The 21,901-nt window shown below is 50.1% G+C and overlaps 1 protein-coding gene across 1 annotated transcript; it reads right to left on the bottom strand.

The window, feature by feature from the left end:
• Positions 1–1,102: 1,102 nt before the first annotated feature.
• LOC128725243 (uncharacterized) lies at positions 1,103–21,252 on the bottom strand. The gene is made up of 7 exons (XM_053818971.1): positions 21,232–21,252; positions 16,501–16,836; positions 8,841–8,924; positions 7,756–7,957; positions 3,356–4,078; positions 2,853–3,295; positions 1,103–2,599 (listed from the first exon to the last, which is right to left on the bottom strand). The coding sequence occupies exons 1-7, from the start codon at positions 21,250–21,252 to the stop codon at positions 1,103–1,105; spliced, it is 3,306 nt and encodes a 1,101-aa protein (XP_053674946.1).
• Between the last annotated feature and the right edge of the window lie 649 nt (positions 21,253–21,901).

Here is a 21,901-nt window from a genome sequence, read left to right as displayed (position 1 = left end):
GTATTTCAGTCCTCCGTCGAGCTTCCCTATTTTACAACCCGATACTACAAACTACTCTCTCGGACTCGGAACATTCCATCCCAGAATCCAGCTCGATCGATGGTGGTGATGGTACTAGTTGGGATGATCTCAATCGAAGGATACCACTGCATTGGATCCTTTTGTTGCGCTTCTCTCTGGCTGCTTTTTATTTCTCTCTTTTCGTATATCACTAGCTGTCTGGTTAACTTATTTTGCCCACTCACACACATGCTGATGTGATGGCTTGAAAGCAAAAACTAAGCTCGAACATTCAACTAAACGCCAGTGCTTAAGGCTCGAAAGTTGGATGTGTCGCGTATAGGATGAAATGTTAAAAACACTCCCTGTCCACCCGTAAGCTTTGTGCCATAATTTTGTGCTAAAGTAAACGTGCTACCCCACATGGATGCACCGCATGTGCAATGCGCACCATTCGAAAAACGAACCCAAACCCGCGCGCGTGTAAATATCATCTCCCGTATAAAAAATATACTGCATTGCTAGAAAACCGAACCGTTCGTAAATCATCATAAATCGATGAAAAAATAATTGCGCCTAAATGTATGCAACCTTCGGGGCACCAGTCGCACAACTCCTGTCAGGAATGTTGCGATTTTCATGTTCCGTCACTTTTCTATCTCTTATCGATGCCGCCTCGCCCACACGCCACCCTCATCCCTTCCGGGGGTGACAAAGCGCAAGGACCACATTAATTCTGGACGTGTGGGTGTGTGTGGTTTGTGTGTTACTACAGCGAAATTTGGCGATTAACTCTAAACATAAATGAGCACTTTGATTTTTCTCCCACCACCACTCGTGACTAGACTCATCGCTTAAGCTCTAACCCTAGCCAGTGCCTGCGGAAATGGCCTCCCGACCTCACGGAACCCACCCGGGCCCGGATCAGCTCCGGGAAGTGCGCGCTTGAGCGTGTGAGTGTGTGTGTGTGGTCTATCTCTTCTCTACAGCTAAGATACCTAGCGACTACGCGGTCAACAATTGTAAGCAACGTTCGGTATATGTACCCTACGAGTTATCCGAAGCTCTGATCCCCGAGGCCTCCGAAGAGCCGGGGCGTCCTTTACAGATTCGTTTCCGTCCGGTGTGGGTTGATCGGGTATTGATGGCTACCGGCGTACGCGTTCCCGGTACTCTGGTGTGCGTACGGAAGTGACTGCTGCGCTACGGCCATTCCCGGAAATAGTCCTTTGCAAGGATCCCTGACCGGTCGATCGTCTCCACGACCCTTCACACTAGACGCAGACGAAGAGATGAGCGATTGCCGTCGTGTGTGTACCGTCGACCATTCGTTCTGCTTCAGCAGGAACTGCTTCACGTTGTACTCCATCTGCGCCAGGTCCACACTGCTGCTGTCATCGTCCTGGTCCGGATCCACCTCCAACCGGTTCACTTCGTCCATGAGGCACTCGGCAAGCGGTCCACTGCTCTCTGTCCGCACGGTACCACCCTTCCGGATCGCTCCCAGGGCGCTTCCAGGCGTGACCGTCGAATTGCTGTTGTAATCCAGCACAGGTCCTGTTCCGGTCGCACTGCTCAGGTTGTTATTGTAGCCGTGCTTGCCACCGACACCTGGCTTTGGTTGAGCAAAGTTCGAGATGCCACCGGTGTCGGTGTTGTTGAGCAGATGGCCACCATATGGGTGTGTATGACGACCCACCTTCAGTTCACCGGTCACAGGAATAACGGGCGCTTTTCCACCGGCGAGGATCGACGCTCGAACGTTGGAAGCCTTCGGAAGGGACGGGTGCATTTGGGCGTTATTGTTGCGGCTGTCGGTGAGCGCGAGAGCGGCTGCTGGCTCGTGATCTGACTCGGTGTTGCTGAGTGGCTCTGTGTTGCCCAGTTTCGAGTTGTTTTGAACCCACTCAGCTACGCGAGACAGCTGTTGACGGCGCAGGATCGCGCTTTCTTGGATGTCGATCTCGCTCGAAATCGAGCTGGATTGAGTGCAGGACTTCTTCGAGGTCACGTCCAACCCGTCCAGCTTGTTGACGCTGATATCGAGTCGTGGCTTTGGCTGACCAACCGAACTAAGCTTGGTGTTGATCAGCAAGTTGCTCACTTCCTCACCGATCGTACACAGTCGATCAGACGAGTGTGGTGACGTGGTTGTGCTCATGTTGCACACCTGTTTGATGGCTCCTGATGGACCCGCACACTCACCACCACCACCTCCTTCGTCAACCCGGTTGATAGTACCACTAACGAGGTTGCCGTGTCCATCGGTACCATCTTCGGTAGCGGCTCCTGGGGGCATCTTAACCGGAGTCACCATCGGTTGCCCGTAGCTCGTGGGTGAGATAGAATCGGCGGAAGACGCAGCGGTCGGGAGGTTCGTAGTTTTAATCGCTCCATTCAGCCCGATTGAAGGATCGTCGTCGAGTAGCAACTCTTCGTCGAGGAACTTGGCCCGTCGCGTGTACATGACGGGTGTGACTGGCTTGGAATCGAGTCCTTCGAGTCCGTCATCAACGAGGTTGTCCAGAAGAATGTTGCTCGAGCCATTCTGTATTCGCAACGCGCAAATCCGTGGACCAGACATCTTGGGATTTTCGGCCTACGGTGGAAAATGACGAAACATTAGTGGTCTAGCATAACACATGGCGTCTAGAAATTCCCTTTCGAAAGAGTAGTGGCTTTGAAACAAACTATGTTATGCAAATTGCATACCTTGTGGCGTTACCCATTTTCCACGATCAATTTTCTTTACACGCTTCTTCCTTCCTTCTACTCGTTCACAACAAAGTTTTCTTCCTCTTCTTTCTCTCCTCCCCCCCCCCACGACCTTTACGCGTGTCCCGAACCCTTACCTTGATGGTTTTGATGAGATTACGGTTGAAGATCTCAAACATCTTCGCGCCATCCTTCTCCGGGTCCTTGCTGCTCGTTCTGCTCCACAAGCTGTTGGTGCTACCGACCGTGTGATAAAGCCCACTACCCACACTTCCACTGGCCGACGTCCCAACGTACTTGCCTCCGGGGCCCATTCCCACCCCATTCCCGGAGGACGAGATCGGTGTAGCGTGGCTGCCACTCATCTGGTCCGTGTCCTTGATGATGTACGAAGGCGAATCGTGCGAGAACTTGGGTGGCAACGCGGGTGTCGGTTGTGGCGCCGGTGGCGTCGACTGTATCTGCCCTCCACACACCGGTGCCTTACCCGCCTTGAATCCTTGAACTTCTACGGGCTTTTTGGTGTGCTGCTGTGATGGAGTCATCTTTGATGGGCCTATCTTGGCAAATTGCTGCTGCTGTTGCTGCTGCTGCTGCTGCTGCAGTTGTTGGGACTGTGACTGTGGCGTCGGTTGCAGATGATACTGCTGTTGATCTCCCGAACTTGGTGAAAGCGATGCAGCACGGTCTACACCCAACCGATGGTGCCCCAGGATGGGATTAACCATCAGATCGTCCTTCTTCGAAGACACCAACAGCGATAGCGTGTCAGCAGGATCTCCATCCCCACCGGAACCGACCTCACAATGAACCGGACCGGGTCCACTCGCACCACCCACTGGCCCACCCGTCGGTGACACCTTGTCCGGTGTGGTGAGATAATCCGACACGCTACTCTTCGTCTCCGAGATGACGCTGTCACTCGACTTGATCAGCTTCATCATGTACGGGCTGTTGTTGTGGGACGGTGAGTTGAGATTGCTGCTACACCGCAGACACAGCGCGTGGTTCGAGTCACCCTTGAGCAGAGTTTGTGTCGCAACGCTGTAGTACTTCTGCTCACTGCCCAGCAGATCAGCCAGCAGGAGTGAACCGGAAGCGGCCAACCGCCGGGTATCAGGGCCGTGCGTGCACACGCACGTATCACAGTGTTTGATCGGGGTGCTGAGCAACGTGTTGCCTGATTTGAGCTCGTCCTCGAGGAACTTTGCCATCACGGATGGCGAGACGGCGCCCTGACCGTTGCCGAGCAGGCTATCGGTTGAGCTAACCGGGCCAGGACCTCCGAGTGGTACGACTAGGGTGGCTTCCTGCTGCTGTGTGGCGCCTGGTTTCCCGCCTGGCTGCCCGTCCTGGGATCCGTCTACGGGGAAGGCAAACGAAAGCGCATTAGTATGGGTGAAAGGACCCACCAGCAACCCAGCGAAAAGCATGCACGTTTCGTGTTATTCGAGCAGTTTCGAGCAGTTGTGAGCAGCGATTCGAATCGATTAGCGCAAACAAACACTAAGTCTACAGAATTTCAGGCGGGGTTAGACTACACAAAGCTACACATTACACCAAACACACTAACATGCAATCGATACAACGCAATGGCCACTACGAGGTCACCAACTGGTTCGTTAGAGCCGGAACTAAAACAGCCTCCCGGCCGGACAGCAGCGATACCATTGAACCCGTGCCTTCACACGCGGCTTGACCGAGAACTTCGTCCTTCGCCCTTTGACCGGCACTCTAGTTCCGTGTGCATTCGGGTGGAAACTAACGGCACACTTTCGTGCTCGCCCCATCACGACGCCGGCCGTGCGCGTTGCTACCTCGGGGGTTGCTCCGGTATTGATTTATCCGAGGCAGCTCCGAGTGGCGCATTCCACCTTTCTTCTTCCTTTTTTTTTGCGCCTTTTCCCCGTGCCTGTGTCGTCTTTTTTTATGTGAGTGTGTATGTTTTCTTCTTCACTTCACAACACATCCTCCATGCCATGCAGCATGCGATGCACGTTTTGCGAGCTCTCACTCTCGCACACGCGAAGTTCGTGGTGGGATAACGCCACGCCAAAGTTAAGGAAATATATCCTTCTATAAATACCCGGTCACCCCCGGGGGTGGCTTTCGCTCGTTTCGATCGGCCACCCGGGCCTGTGGTTTGACACGCGAAACGTAAACCGTAGCCAGGACCATCGGAGGTCCTGAGCCCGCACAAACAAAAACGCCGCTACGTTAAAAAAGCACGCGATTTCGCGTCTAAAACGGTTACGGTAGCGAAAAAACGAGCCCCTCCACGGATGGTCAGGATTCAACAGGAAGGAAAACGAAAACCCGCCCGCGTGTACACACACACATACCATCTCCACCGGGTAGGAACCAATAAATTGCCGCGAAACGGAGGCCTATTCACGCGCGTGGGACTGGCATAAATTAAAGCGTCCCGAGTGCTGGTGCACACGAGCATTTGAGCAAAATTCGACCCCACGAAGGTTGTGCAGTTTCACCGAGCGAGCTTTCACCGGGCGGCGTAACACCGAAATCCTAAGCCCCGTAAATAAGTAATGGCAATTTAGTAGTGGCATCGTGCGCAAGCGACTGCCTCAAGCACCAGTCGCGGCGATATAAATCCGAAGTGATTGCTGATGACAGCTCGGGCTAATAATTTATCCACCGCCCAGTGTCCGGGTGGCACTTTTCCGCCTCGTCCGCGAGGTGCTTCAAGGATCATCCGGGAAGGATCGGCCACATAGGAGTGCTCGTTTCCCATGGTTCGAGGTGTTTGCATAATCACCGCGCGTTGATTACGATGCTGAAACTTTTTGCACCCGCGTTTTGTTTGTCTTCCGGGAGGTGAGTTTTCGGCAACCGCAGCTCGATACCGCATCCCGGTGCTTACGAAAGGACCCTCCAAGAGTGCCTTCTCTACTTCGCTTCTTGTGGGTTGCTGGATTGGATTAAAATGAAATTATGATAATGGCGAAATGATATTCATCCGTCCATTCATTTGATTTGCGCTCTGAACCCCGTTCCGAGGGGTTGTTTATCCTTCCGAACAAGGATGCGAAGCTAACCCTTGCTCGGGCGGCTGTCGAAGGGGTCATTACAGCCCATATCATCACACCCGAGGGAAGCCCATTAGTCGTAATCCTGCGGTTGTGCCGCGGCACCAGGTGAACCCAACCCGATCTGCGGACCGTCTGCAGGATTTGCATTTTTCATTCCAGCTCCCACCGGACTTGGGTACAAACCGGGGCACCTGGTACACGGGTCGTTAGGAAGGCAACCATTTTCCACACGTGGAATGCTCCTTCCATTAAACGCAGCATACGTCGCGGTTAAGTGATTTTGTTGCCCGAGAAAGCGTGCAAGGAATGTGCATCTAACGAGCGGACCCCATTCACGGAGGATCCACGCGTTTATGTGCGATCATGCGAAAATGGAGGGCAAATGAGGTGCCGTCGTGGTGTAGTGAAATGATTTCTAAAAGATAGCCTCTATTTTTAGTAATTAAACGTGGAAAAGCGGGCAAAGGGTTACGATGAGTGTTAGGTGGAAAACCTCCACAAATGAAGCCCGATGAGTTTCTTGCGGCACATTAGACAGCAGCGCGGAAAAGGCGTTTCTCTGACCCACTAGCCCCGCGCTAATTAGCGCTGCTGGCTTACTTGTACACGGGGCAAGGATTACGGCAAACAAATCTTAACCCACTAGCGCCCATGGAAGGATGTTACTTTGTTACGGTGAAGGGCTTTTTCACCTCTTACTCTCAAGCTTCACGTGCCAGCCCGCCAGAGCTTAAAGCTTAATTACCGCTAACGCTACGAACTAAAAAAGGGCTTGAAGAAGGTGTACTTTGTGCATAATTTCCGTCCAGGTGCAGGTGCCACGACCGTATGCCATAAGTCGACGGCATACGTCTTCGCGTACGAGTGCATCCCGCCAACGCCTCACTGCGCTCCGTGGGTGTGATTGTGCACAATGCCGCCGAGCGAAAGGAGAAGAAAATGGTCCCGAAAACTCACACTCTGAGGTGGGCAAAAAAAAACAACGGACACTCGAGAAAAAAAAAGCCGGAAACATTCGCCTCTGTTTGCGAAGCCAAGGCACAATAGCGAGCAGGGAAGGAGTGTAAAAAAAAAAACACACACACACACACACACATACTCACACGAAGAAAGTGCAAGGATTCAATTAGCGCGGCCAAAGTACCTGCCGGAGGATAATGAATGGCAGCTTTTCCACCGTAAGAGGCGGTGTGGGAAGCAAAACAAACAACTACGGCCCGTGCGTCCTATCCAACGGATCGCCGATACCGGGAAAGGGAGAAAACTCTTTTGGATTATGGGGGTAGAGGAGAAACAAAAAGCGAACGAAACAGCCTGGACGAAAATGGCGCATTCGCGGAAGGAAGTAAATGAAGCCGGTGCCGGTGGCAAATAATGGAAATTAATGTAGCCGAATGCTGGAATGCTGGTGCATAAATAAGCGAGCGAGTTGGAGCTAAAATAAAATTAAAGCAACAACAGCAGCAGCAGCAGCAGCAGTCGCAAAAGAAAAGCAAAAACAAAAAACAAACGTCCGTGCCATGCGCCGGCAATCTGGTGACCTCGTCGGATAAAATGAGTTGAAAAGAAATCTAATTCATTATCGCTTTAAATTGGACGCCCCAGGGGAATGGGTAAGTATACTAGAAGCAAGAAAGTATGCAATACAAAAAAAAAAATAATTCCTAGAAGGAAAACTATATTTACAAAATGAGACCAGCGAAAATAGCTACAAACTATATCGGGGGGAAAAAATAGCCACTACTGAGTGTTGCTTCGCTCGGCATGAGCGCCTCTTTAGCCATGTGGAAGAGTTCAAAAGGATGACAAAGGAGTGTAAAATAGAAGAAAAGAAGGATCATGCACACACACGCACACGTACACACAGCTATCGGAAGCGCGAGCGAGAGAGGGCGATGCGGATTTTGTTTTCGTATGTGCATTTATAACTCTTTAGAAGCGCACGTTGGAAGAGCAAACTATGCAACCGCTACACTTCTCGGTTACTAACACTTACCAAGTCCTCGCATGGAATAGACCATGGCGGTCGGGGGGAAGGGGCAGATGGGGGGCGGACTGTCAGAGGCCGGCAGGACGTGGTAGGAGTTGGTGGTGGCCATGCCCACGCCACTCGTGCTACCCTCCGAGTCCGAGTGCGAGTTTGTGTCGAGGCGCATGTACGTGGCCACCTTTGACTGGATTTCGATCGGAAGCTGGGTCGGAAATTGGGCGAAAAAGAAAGGCGAAAGAGAAAAGGAGAGAAAAAAGAAAGAAAAACGTAGCCAGCCGGTTATTAAATGGTGAAATTGGTCATCGGGTCTCCTATGGCGGTCGTGCCCTGTGTCCTGTTGTGCCGCATGGGGTACGATGATTAATGGGATCGGTTCCTAGTAACATGGCCGGAAATGATATCCATTTCCAGCTGATAATTATGTGTACATATAGCGGTGGTATTATTTTTCCACGAGTTACCCTGATTAGAAGGAACACTTTCCTTAGTGAAAACTTACTGATCGGCAGAGAGAGAGTTTTTCTTTGGAAATTTCGAAGCTCGTGTAAAACAATTTACATACCACAAACTCTTCTGCAGTATCAACAAAGTACGCGAATCTAACTTCAATTTAATCGATAAAACTTGCTATGGGATAGGAATATCAGTTAGGAAGCCTCTACTGTGTTACTGCTTCTATCGATCGATAATCAGAAGCTAACTGTTCGCACGTTCAAACGTGGATTGCAAACGCAGAAAGTACGCCTTAAAGGTGTTTGAACAATGCACTTTAATCCGTATCTATAAATAACTCGACGTACGCGGATGGATGACAAAACTTTGGTGATCCTGCTCCTTCAAACACTCACTCATCCAACGATCCGTGACGGGCATTTGCCACCAAACTTAGTGATCGAAAAGCGAGCGAAACGAAAAACAAGAAAGCAAACGAAAAAAAAGCATACAACATTTGTTTGAAAACTTTTCCTTCCCCTAAATGATGGATGATGGATATCATTTCCAGTGCCGGTGTGACACTAGCTCCTGGCACATCGATCGATCCCGTATCGCCGGCGGATCCCGACACTACCGGAAACCCGACCTACCGAGGAAAGTTTTGGCGAGACGAAGCTGTCCGGTTTGCACTGCAGCAGCTGAATCGCGACGCTGATGTCCGTCTTGTAGCGCTCCTGCAATGGGAAAAGAAGGAAAACCAATACCGATTGGAGTTAGATCACCGACAGAGCGAAAACGTTCCGTGAATAAATGAAAGCCCCAGGATGACCCATTAGCTGCGAGAACACTCGAACGAAGCTGAGGAATGAGATCTCGTCTCGGTTCACACGCCCTGCGTTCAATCAGCCGCACAGGAACCATTTCCGGGAGCCACTTGGACGATGAAACCACGTCCTGAACGCCAGCTGCGCGGAAGCAAACAGAAGTGGCAGGAAAGTGGAAAAAGATTGATTCATTCCCAACCCAGCCGTGGTGTGTTGTCGTCCAGGCACCGTGCGCCAAGAATGGGCCTTGTTCGCGCAATCTCACATTGCGATTGCTGACGCGCGTCCGTTGCCATGGCTGAGCGGTTTCCATTACGTCTAATTTATTTCGCCATAGCTACAGAGTGCATCAAAAGTCCACACCGTCCCTGGGTGAGGTGTTTAAGTGTCAAATGCGTGTGGCTCACGGAATCGAAATCGCGGGTGGCTTGTTTTGGCGAATGTCACGCATCGTATGCTGGTTTCTTTGAGCTCGTTCATTGGAATTTCTAAACAGAAATCATCCACTTTGAGCTGATTTTAGCAGTAAAACACGGATATTTTCGCAAACGAATTGCTTAACAGCTTGCTGATTAATTGGCTACTTATTAGGAGTTTTCGGTAGCGGACTATAGTAGGTTACTTTTAAGCGCCGGGATGTATGCAATCACACAACATATAACCCAAAAAGGATATGAGGCTATGGAATAGTTTTTCTAAAGCAGCTTCTTGTCATGATAAACAATTTAAGCTCATTTTATATCTCATATGTGACTGCATTGAGCTCGAAATTCTAAGTAATGCTTCAACTTAACTCAATTGCCATATCTTTCATCAGCACTACCATTTTCCGTACAGCCTGTGTCCTTGTATTTTTTCGCTCCGTTGGCAACCCATCAAATCGTATTCTTACACTACATCGCTCGATTCAAAGGCGCCCGTTCGCCGGATTGCGATATATGTATTAATATTTTTTAATTCCACCCTGATGCCCAGCATCACGAATGAGTCATGAGGGCATCCCTTTCTCCTCCTACTTCCTCTGCGCCCAGTCGTGTATGACGCATGACCCGAAAGCGCTCGTTGAGAAGTGAAGGGCATAAAAGAAAAGCATACTCCCACACCCACCGACAGGGCCTCCCGAAACGCCCCTAGGGTTCACGCAATCGTGGTGCAGTTTTGTTACTCTCGGGAGTTTGCCCTCCCATTGCCGGCTCAATGATGGAGGAAGATTAATGGAAAAAAAATGCTTCGCTGCCGGGGATGACGAGCTCGGCAAACCGACCCTCCGTCGTACTTCTTGCGAGGAGTTGGCCGCTCCGGTCCCCAGGAGGATTGAATTCTTTTGCACCACCGTGGAACCCTGAGGGTGGGAATGGAAAAATTTAATTATGTACACAGCGCTGATGGCTGCGCTGCCGGTAGCAAGTGGCCTGAGTACGCCGGAATTCGGAGTGAGCCTTCCACTTGTACGTCGAGGATGCGATACGCATTACGTTACGTTCCCTTTGGTGAGGGCTATTCGTCGGTGAAGGGAGGATTATTTTTTTCATTCGCACACCATGCCCGGAATGAGAGGATAACTATCTTGGTTCAGAAGGTTTGGCAATCCAACAGTTTCTGATGATATTTGGGGTGAATCGTTATATAGAAATTGATTTCTAACCGCCATATTATCAGCTCTTGTTTTATGCCATTTTGAGCGATGATGTAACAGCTCTAGCATGATTTAAGATGTTTTATTTATCGATCTGAGTATTAGTATTATTAGATAAATGATAAAAAGGATATTGAAAATTTTATAGAACAGGATAACCTTGTTGTAACCCAAACAGGCCCAAAAGAGCTACCTGATGGTTTTTGTCCTAAAAACAATTATCGATTTTTGTTTTGACCATCATCAATGATGTTTAACGGCCGGATATTAAGGGAAAAACTGCTGAGCTCGCTCAAATCTCGAATATCCTTCCCGATGTGTTTGTGGATCGAAACAAGCTCGAGATAATGGACCGTGTGAAGCTGGGCTCACTAACACGCTCGTAAATCAAACGAGATAAAAAAAACGCTAAAATTTAATCACAATACGCCACTACCAGGACCTGTTCCTTTGTCCACCATTGGCGTTTAACTGTTGAAAACAGCGCTAAAAGTGTCGGTTTACATTCCAAACGAGCACATTCGCTGACACTTGGTGCCACCTGGTGGATGGAATCCGAACCGACACCACCAGCCTTTAATCCATCGCTATCGAACGCCACCGCCATTTGCGACAAAAGCCTGTTTGCGAGTGTTTTTAATTGAATCACTGGACCGTTCTAAGCACGTCTAAGTGGGCCCGGCACGTGCCGTTCGAAAGCGTAAGCACAAGCGAATCGCAATCATCAACAACCGTCAGCCGGCGAATCTCTTCTTCCCTTGGAGACCTTATCCACGTGCGCTTGACTCCTGTACGGACTCGGCTGGGGTGGTTAATTATGTAGGAATGAGGCGCTTTTCCCGCGAAACACTCTCGCTCGGTTGCTCGTTGCCGGCCAGGTGGGCAATAAATATTGAAGCTTCAAAACAACGCCCCAACCAGCGCCCGGAGAGATTTGGGACGAACGAACGGAGGCAAAAATCCCACTGCCAAAGGACAATAAAAAGCTTAATATCTGCACTTCATCATCCGTTATGGCGTGGTGTGCAAAATGCGAGCCTCCCAATTCCACCCACGACCCAATGTCCCCAACGCGTCGCTGGAAGCGCTTTTGGGCTGTAACATTGCAGTCATCTTTAATCGCTCGGCTTCGGCTTTTTCGTTCCAGCAATTGAACACTTCTCGCTCGACAGCGGGAGCGTTTAATCCAACCAGCATTTGCCGGCTCACAGGCTTCGAGTAGGGGTTACTGTTCACGGACAGGTTGGCAGCATCCTTTGAAGCGCTCGACCCAATAATAAGCAAAACGGACGTAATCCATCCCGGTGGTCGCTCATCAAAGCCGTGTCCGAATGCCTTCACCTTCGCCGATTCCTCGCTCGGTATTGTTTTCTTCCACTAGCAATCAGACGGTATTAAGGGCGCAATGTAAACGGATGCCAGCCCCGGAACGTCCGTAAACACGGAAACGGATCAACCACGGCGGGCTTGCGCGTGCTCGGGCGTAGGGAACCGAAACGATTCCACCGCTCAGCTGGAACGGAACGGATTATCGCTTCAACCACACCGAAAAGGGGGCATGTATTTTTATGGCCTAGTCATTCGCTCGTACCGGGTACAGGGAAAAAGGCGCTTTTCATTGGTTCAACAAGCAGATTGGGAGGGAAAAAAATAGCACGAATGCCTTTCAAGGTGGGTGGCATCCTTGGGATGAGGTTCAATTTTAGCGCGAACTTTCGCCCGATCCCAAAATCGCAAGAATTCTTTCACTTTGAGCATCCTAATGAAGGTGATTCGAGGCGAGCCGCCAGTTTGAGGTACCTGTACAAGGTAGCACAGAGTCATAATGGGATCTCGCTGGATAAATAAGTATTGCTTACATTTTGCATTTTCGTCATTCTGCAGTTGAACGTTTGCTGAAGCGTTCCTGTAACAGATGCATCGGATTGAATCAAATTTTATCGTCAAAAAAAACGATTTGGCTTTCACATTTTTAGCTACAAACCGAAAGCCTAATCTTTTGAGCCGCTAACATATGAAAACACTCGTAAATCGCTTCGATCATCCCTCGGTGTGCAGACCACTTGAGAGCGCTCGCTATTTCCTCCATTTCCATTTCCATTTTTCCGGCCACGGTCTGCTGGCTGCTGAGCTTTCCATTTTGTAGGTCAAGAGGATTTAAAACATGATTCGATGGTTTCCGGCATTTGAATATTTACTCTCACCTCCTGCGAGTTTGCAAAGTGATCTTTTTGTTGTAATGATTTGCCATATCCATTCGACTTCTTCCATCAACTCCACGGGACGGCGGATCGCTGTGCCAGCAGTCAGCACTTTTACGCTTTTTTTCTTTTTCAACCAAAAAGGAAACCCTTCCATCATTTTTCACGCCAATAAACTGCGACCGGTAGCGGAAATCGACAAAGGCGAACGACGCTGAGTGCAGCCTTTTTTACTTTCGCTAACTGCAAACACCGTCGAGGGGCGCATCGGCTGCTAGTGTGCGATGGCAGCGCTTCGGAAAGCATATATTTTCCGGCCACCCCTTTCGTGAATTCAAAATCGCCGAATTGCGCATTTTGCAGAGCTTTCGATGCCACAGATAAAGGCAAAAAACATTCTGCCGCTTTGTGGCAAAAAAACACGAGAGTCCTGAAACGAAAACGAGGACCTTTCCCCAGCTCGGGCTCGAGCGGTTTCCAGTTACTTGGGTGATCTCCCATCGACACTCGATACGAAATGTCACATGCATTTTTGCACCTTTCAAAGCACGAAGCGACAGCTCGTTACTTTGGTGCGTGTTCCCGGGCTAGCGTGTCACGGGAGGCACCATCCCAAGGGTGTCCTTTCCCAGGAAAGTCCCAATTATTCGGATCACTGAAGCACAAGGCGCAAAAGGTCGTCGACACTTATTCCACCCCACCGGACCATCGGCCATCGGTTGTCGTCGGGTTGGAGTTTTTTTTCTAATTTTTTTGGTGGGATAATTCCGGACTACCCGAACGGATTACGCTAACGAGCGCTTACCTTTCTGTGGAAAGGCTGTTGCGCGTTGGCGTAGGCTCTCGAACCGGCTGGCGATCCCCAATCGCCGTGACCTGAAGTGGCGCAACAAGCCGAATAAAATTAAACCTTCCAACCGAAGGATGGTTGGGTTGGATTAACGGATGCCAACCATCGCAATGTTCGCAGCTTACGTGGCACTGTTTTCAAGGTAATTACCACCTCACACCGATATACACGACCAGAAGAGAGGCATTGAATATGAAACCCCTGTGAAAAGTGTCCCATTCTAAACTCTTCTCCACGGAGAACTGCCTCATGTTCCAGCCTCACAGCAGGCCCAGTCAAATTGGGACACGGAAAAATCCCATCCCAAACTGGCCCCGGAATGCCACCAACACACAAGCAAAAGAGGGTGGTGAATTTTCCCTTCACCGCACGCTCCATAAATCAATTTCACCTGCGGGGCATAACCGCACGGCAAACACAAGCGGCCTCGAACCATTTCGGGTTGGGGAAAACGAACGGAAAACGAAAAAAAAAACAAGGACAACCCGACCACGCACTGTCCCATTTTCCTGCCCATCCCGGAGCCGGGATAGGAATTGTTGGAAAATATGGAAAACCCCACCGATCAAACAACGGTGGGTGGTATCTCGTTCGATAACCAAACCACTCGAGCTGCAGTGATGGGGTGAAGAAAATGGATATTTCCATTTTGTCCTCTCGTCGTTCCCACCAGGGGACACAATTTTTCCATCCCACAGAGGCGATGGTGAGATGGTGAGAGGCGAGGATGCTGCTGCCTGCTCTGGAGGGTGCAGTCGAGTGCGAAAACTGGATCAATACCCTACGCAATCCAACAGGTTGTGTGGGGCGGTTTGATAATCAATAAAAATCGATAACCCACGAAGCACGGAGCGCACCCGTTTTTCGAGACGTGTGGCCTTTATCGTGCGAGTGTTGACGATAGTTGCGCTCCTTCTCGATGGAAGCAGCAGCTTTGCGATGGGTTGTTGTATCTTAAATTGAGCATAAAACCGGCGGCTAACAACGGAACATACTTGTGTCGCAATGCTCCGTTACCTAATGGCAGTGAAGCAACGTGACATGGCGTTGTTGGATTTTTCGCTGTTTGTGGCAGGGACTGCAGATTGATTGAAAATACCTGAGACGGTAAAATTGGCATGCAATGTTGTAGCAGTGTGTTGTGTGCATGAACCTGTATCAATATTCACTCAACTTCAACTTTGCACGCTAGAGAGTAGATCAGATATAAATGATGCGTAATTTCTTATTTTTTCATTCATTGTCTGTTGCTGTGGACCTTTTTCAATTAAGACAAATTTGCTCTCCGTCTCCGGTGGTCTATTCGAACGCAATTATAAATTTATCCTGATCTATCCTTGACCCTAATCAACGGGCACACACACATTGCGATCCAAGTGGATGCTCTCTTCTAAGAGTTTGTTTTTTATCAAATCCGAATTAGCTTTCCAAATTGGAGTTGTTTGTTTTTGTTGGTCAAAGCAAAACCAATTCGAAAGAAAATGCGGAAAAAAACCCTCCACTACTATCAAGCAAATGGGCAGAAGTTTTCATGAGCTTTCCTTCAATCGACGCTGCGAAAGTTTGATCTTGACAATAGAACGTGCGTTAATGAGAATTGGATGTCATAATCGGGCAATCGCAAAATTATCGTGCCCGGTCTAAAACACCCACAAAAACCGTGGGCTGAGAAGGACCTTTTGAATAGCCACCTAATCTTTCGTGTGATGAATCTAATTAGCTCGGTCCGATCATCATGCTTTGGCCCATTTGCCCATTTGCATGGCCGGTCGAGTGGCCAGATCGGAGAGAAATTTGCTCGATTGCGGTGACATCATCGGGGAGGCCGAGTGTCCTTCAATTTTCCCAACCAGCCCAACCAAAAGCGCGTTCTCGAGGCACCACGATGTGCGAAACCGGGCTTGCCAAACGGGTCAGCAGGCTCGCTGGAGCCTACAAAATGCGAACGTCCGTCGCCGTTCGAAAGTGAGTCATCGGTCGTTTTTCAGTCGACCCCCTTTCCAATGCTCGGTTCAAGTTCAACCAAACTGTGCTCCGTTCGGCTGCCGAGACCGCCGTTAGGGTTCTTGGTTGAGATGTCGGGGTTTGACCCGAGCCGACATGCAGAATAACATCGACCGAACGATGGCCCGAGAACACAGTGTTGCTAATCGAATCATGTCCATACCATCCCCGAGGCTCGCTTCAATGATCGAGGTCAACTCCGAACCAATCTGAATCTGCTCTTCTCGGTGGGTTTGGTTCGCGTTCGATACGAGCTGCGTTCGAGCTGTGCTGTGGGGAAAATTCAACCACCGTGCAGTGCAATCTATTTCGTAATTATTCTGAACTTCTCGGAACCTTCTCGGTCCGTTAGCAAGAACCATCGAACATCGAATCGTTTGAGTGTGTTTGTGTGGCGTAATCACAGAAACGCTACGGTACCATAAAGTGATCGTTTGCTTGCGGGTGAAAAGTAATGGGCGCCTCCATCGTGGGCTGAACCAGCGCAGCATTGTGGGAGTTGAATAATTCTGGGTGAAAACTCAACCCAAAGAAAGCGGTTTCATGAAACAAAACAGGTAAAAGTTTAATTCACAACCACAAAACAAAATTGCCATTCATAGAAGGGCTTGAATTGCCATTCATTGGAACTCGTTCGTTTGTTTGTTGCAAAAAAACTTTTTCCTACCTAAACCACCAAACGATTGTTTGGGCTTCCGTTACAATGTGTCGCACTTTCGGTGAGTTTCATTCCATTGAGGTCTTTGATTACGTTTCTTTTCTTCGAATTATCCACAACCCGCCCGATGTACTTACAATTTCTCGCTTCAGGCTCTGAATGTTGTAGTTGGCCTGCGCCAACCGGACGCTCAACGTAGCCACATCGCTCGTCAGCTGCGCCCGTTCACCCGAGTTCCGATCGACCAGCTTCAGTAGCTTATCCTCCAGGTTCTGGTTCAGCTTTTGGACACGCTTGTGCGATTCGTACAGCCGCTCGTACTTGTCCTGCCACGCGATGATGCTGTCCTCCAGCTCAACCTGTCGGTCGCTTTCCTGCAGACAGGCACTCTCCATCGCCAGCAGTTGCGAGTGTTTGTCCGCTAGTGCGCTTTTAAGCACCTCGATTTCGGCCACCAGCTGTACCTCGCAGTTCTACTCACCGGGGAAAAAAGCGAAAAAAAGAGAGAGAGAGAAGATGTTAGGAAGTCCTTCCACGAACCACATAATGAGGTTTTACGGCGAGTGGGGTGTTCACTACGGATCGAACATACAACGGATAATACAACGCAAAAGCCCACGGCGCGGTCATCGCTAGGTACAAAGTCAAACACGGAAAATCGGCCTGCAAACGTCAACCCGTTAAGGACGTCTCACCCGGCGGCGAGGGCACATCGGCCAGCCAAAAACATCGCATGTCAATCCGAGCCCGAAAACATGGCCCCACCAGTGTGTGGTTTTTTGACGAACGATGGTCGATTTTGGGACGACCTCTATCCCCTTTTTCCAACCGTCCCTTGAGTACCGGGGTTTTCGTGGTCGCTTTTTGGGTGCTAGAAGTGGTGGTGTAGCAGAGGGTAGATCATCAAAACAAACGAGACGAACAAAAACCCGTGAGTAATGTGGATTTTGCGGGATAACACGCGCACCAGACGCGACCAGACGGACCAGAAACGGCGCTCGGAAAAACCTTCCCCTTGGTGACACTCGATTCTCCAACCACCCGTTGTAAACACCGTCCTGCCAGGGTCCCAGGCCTACTGTGGTTTGCTTTTATTTCGACACCAACCGAATCCCTTGGTTGGGTGAAAAAAAAGGCTTCCCAACACACACGCCCAACCGCAATGAAAGGCATATTCTCAACAGCACACATACACGCACGCGGATCACCATTAGAGGGTAGATATTTTCATCCGGTGCACTTTCGACATTTTCGCATTGTTATCGGCCACCCGCTCGCTATCTCGCGGATGTGGTTTTCAGCGGCCGAGAATAATTCCCCAAATGAGTACAGCGTGATACGTGCTCTCATACCTCGGTGGAGGCGCATTCTCGAAATCGGCACATTCGCACGGAGCTCGTTTGGGTTTGCTTTTGTGATGTTTTTTGTATTCATTTTTTGTTGTTGTTGCACGTCGGTAGCTTTCGAATTATCGCCGTACATGTATCCCTCTCGAATGGTTAATGAATGTCGACTTTATGTGCATTTTGCCGTCGGTAGCGGTGGAAATGCATGCTCTTAAAAGCGAACGTGCTTTGTTTTGTGAGGAGCTTAGCAAACGAGTTAAAGTACACCGAACTTTTTTCATTGTTTAGTTGAAGCCCCAGCCAATAAGTGTGGGAAAGTTTTTCGATAACTTCATGACGTCCACAAGCAGCAACCTTTTCGTGATTGTTTCTCTCTAATCCGGTTCGAAGAATCAAACATATGACAGCTTATCCCCAGGAGTTTTGAGAAAACAATTTTGATAAGTAACCTTCCAAGTACGGCTCCTAAAAGCTTCCTAAACACAAGTTCATCACTCCATTGGTGGTTCGTAGATCCACTCTGGCAAACACTTCTACTTCAACGATCCACACGAAACGAACGCACGAGCCAACGAACGGATGATAAGCATTTTCCGTTTCATCATTAAATTGCGAAATCCTCGCTGATTTACGATTCCATTTTGTCGCTCATCTGGATAGGCACCGGCCCAGTGGATGCCGCAGCGAGTGCATTTGTTTCCGCTTTGCTCTGCGACCGTTGCAGTGTTGCATCTAACGCTGAATCGCCATCGCCCAAGCCCAACCAAGCACGGGAAGCGCACCGTAATCGTGTTAACCGTGTTTTAAATTTTATTTATTACAGTTTAATCTAGCGTCACACCGCACCTCTGTCGCGTCTTCTGCTTCACTGCGGTGTAATTCTCGCCACGGAAAGACACCCACGGGAGGACGCCCTCGCCAAAAAGGCTACACTGTTTCGTTCGCTATCGCGCGAAAAAGGTATGCTCGCGGTTCAACCCTCCCCCGAAGGGTGGATGGGTGGGTTTTGAAGTGGAGGGTTGTGGCTACCATTGCTAGCGACTGCGCGACGGGCGATAGTCACGGTTCGTCTTCTCGCCGGTTGTTTCGAGTGATAAGAAAGATGCGCCACGTTCAACCGCTCGCTTGATAGATGCGATAGAGGTTTCAGGGTAACTGGTACCCCGTTCAACGCTGTAGCATGTGTAGCGTAGATGGAGCGTTTTTGTTGTTTTGTGTGTCAGAAATAAGGGCGGAATTGCCGCAGCAGAGGTCACAGACTATCGGTGCTCCCTGAGGGAATCGCGTCCCGAAATAATCACTCGACCGAGTTCCGGGTGTACAGCACCCGTTTCTGGAAAGATGACGCTCGTTGCCGGCAATGAAGTTCAGATTTTTTTATGAAAAAATAAAGGTAGCACGGTCACATAATCAGGAAGACGATGCCAGCCTTCATCTGCTCTGGAGCGGACTTACTTCAGCGCGAACGACAAGAAGATGCCACTGCCAGAGTTGCTGTTTCTGCGGTGCCAGCAAAGAAAGCTGTTCTGTTTTCGCCTACCCCCTCGCAATATTAAACGCTCATTTAATATTAACAACGCTCTCAGGATGCCTAACGAACAGTGGCTCCTTGGCGGGTACGCGGGTATGATTATATAAATTCCACTTCACGTCCGCCGGGTCGTGTCCGCGGAAAACTTCGCAATCGCGACATTATCGTAAATGAATGATGAAATCTTTCGCCACAACCCACGGGTCCCTTATTACACCACATGCTGTGCGTGTGTGTATGTGTAAGGATAATTGAATTTCCTTCCCGATCCTTAGCAACACCGGGTGGCTCAACTCCCCTTCGATCGAGACCGGGAAATGACGGACGACCTGTTGCAAATTAAAATCTCCTTCGTCTGTGCCGTCAGAAGGGCGCCCAGACTCCCGCTGACAACCAATTAAGCTTTCCAGCTAGGTGGAATTAATTAAAAAAAAATGTATAATAAAATTAACGTCCTCGTACTCGCACGGCGCTCCATCCACCACCGGAAGTCAACCGACGCGGTGCGGCGTAACAATAGCTCAGCCCAGCTACGAGCAGCTCGGAACGATGCTGCAGAAATTGCATTTTGCGACGAGCGCCGGGATAAGTTGCATTAACGTAATCACGTCACATTAGGGCCACACCAACGGGGGGAGGTAGATGAGCACGGGAAGAGCATCCTAGTTCGTTTTCGCTCCGGTACAACCGGTATCCGGTTTACGTCACGAGGAAATGCACCTTCGGCGCGTCCTGTGGCTGGAAAAAGGGAACGAAGACATAGACCGAGGGTGGGTTCGGAAATTTTCACCCCATCCGCAAAATTCACCCCGATAATTCATCGACTCCCGCTCTCTCTCTCTCTCTCTCTCTTTCTCTCTCTCTCTCCTTCTCTATCACCCAACCGGCCACAGCAGTTCACCGTGCCCTCGATGCGTTTTTGTGTGCGCAAATACAATTTCACGACGCGACCACCGGTGTGCTTGGTTTATTCCACCCGAAAGGGGAAGCTTCTGGCACTGTGGGGGGATTTCCCCATTTTTCCAGGTGGTCGGGCCCCGCGAACAAAGAAACCTGGACGAAATTACACCGACCGACCGGTGGGTCTGTGTGTGATAGCAAAAGCAAAGCAGGAAGGATATTTACGACCAAAAAGGGAACCATCGACCAGGGGCGAAAGGTACGATACGTGAACTGACACTCTCATCCCCATTTCGCGTTACATACCACCTTGGGCATGACCCGACCACAAACTCCACTGCGGCACACAGACGAGGGACACGCTGGCTGGCTCACGCCGAATCAACACAAACACTGCGCCAGAGGACGCAAAGCGAAAAAAAAAAATGGTGCATAAAAAATGTTCGAGCCTTCGACCGACTCGATTAGACACCTTTCGCACTGGGGGGTTTTCCTCTCCCGTTTGCTGTGTTGCTGTGAGGGTGGCCGGTTACGGACGGAACCCACGGACGGAAATGGCTCACGTTTTGACCTCACGCATGCACGCCCGCGTCACCAAGGGAATAGGCATTTAAAATTCTGCCCACAACCCAGAACTCAAGGGGCGCCTTCTCTCCTCTGTCAGGCTCCACTGTTACGTTGTCCTGCTCGAAATGCTCGTGGAAAGGGGTTGGCCGTTTTGCTTTGTTTTCTTGCTTGCGACTTTGTTTTTGGTTTTGTTTTGTTTTGGCCACAAACGAACGGGGCTGGCTTCATCGGCGCCTGGGGTCGAAACTCTCTCGCGGTGTTTTTTTTGTGTGTGTGTGTCTTTATTACTGCAGAACCTTCAAAGGGGGGGTGGAACAACAGCACACATCAGGCACACATACATACGGCGGAAGACACATGCTCTTTTCTCACAGACACACACACACACACATACGAGCGCCCTCTCGATTCCGGAATCGGAAAAATCCGAAACGGGAAGTCAAAAGGACACCCGGAACGCACGGATGATAGGGTGCGTTTTTCCTCTCGATGGTTGGATGGGTGTACAACAGGATGCGTAATACCTGTTCGCTGGTGGACGACATTTTGCTGGGTTCGGTTTCGGGTTTCCCTTGGATCGTTTAACCCCGTCACTGGTTCCGTTGTTTTTGCTGCTGGCACTGCACACTAGCCAACGCACTTGGCTTGCATCACGGGGCGGAAAATTGCGACGCTCTTACGGCACAACAGACGCCCGAAGGACGTCGAGATGGCCGCGACGCGGATGCCGCAGGATCGCAGCGATTTGGCAGGTTTTTGTGTGAGCACTGCAAAACGGTGGAAAAACGGTGGTGTCACATCTAGGGCAAACGCTCGTAAATAATCACTTCCTTTCGGGCAGGCTTTGCTTGGCTTCCCGTGCGTCCGTGCGTTCGTGCGTTCGTGCGTTCTCACTCGCACTTGTCCTTGCCCGTGCCACAATTGCACTTCTTCACACGCGCGTACGACGCGTTAAGGCTCCCCGAGACGCACGCGAACCGACCGAACCGACCGAGTGCGTTGGAAAAACACGGCCGTGAGTTGTGGTGTAGGGATTTTCCTGCCCGCGAGAACGCCCGCAAGCGATGAGGCGTGCTCTCTCTCTCTCTCGCGTATGTGTGCCGTGTTGCGCTCACGCAAGCAAACCGTCGACGCACGCACGCCAGCAAATGGGAGCGCCATCAACAACGCTCGAAACGTTTTCAGTTCGTTGAG

This window comes from Anopheles nili, chromosome 3, assembly GCF_943737925.1.
Source record: "Anopheles nili chromosome 3, idAnoNiliSN_F5_01, whole genome shotgun sequence".
Classification (NCBI taxonomy): Eukaryota; Metazoa; Arthropoda; class Insecta; order Diptera; family Culicidae; genus Anopheles; species Anopheles nili.
Note: the sequence above shows the minus strand (reverse complement) of the source record. Positions and strands in the feature narration are given on the sequence as shown.

Coding starts and splice junctions, on each gene's coding strand:
- LOC128725243 (XM_053818971.1), bottom strand. CDS start 21,252: ATGTCGTCCACCAGCGAACAG. Junction 8,925..16,500: donor AGAGCCTGAAGCGAGAAATT/GTAAGTACATCG, acceptor TTCCCATTGCAG/GAGCGCTACAAGACGGACAT. Junction 7,958..8,840: donor TCTCGCCAAAACTTTCCTCG/GTAGGTCGGGTT, acceptor TTTCCGACCCAG/CTTCCGATCGAAATCCAGTC.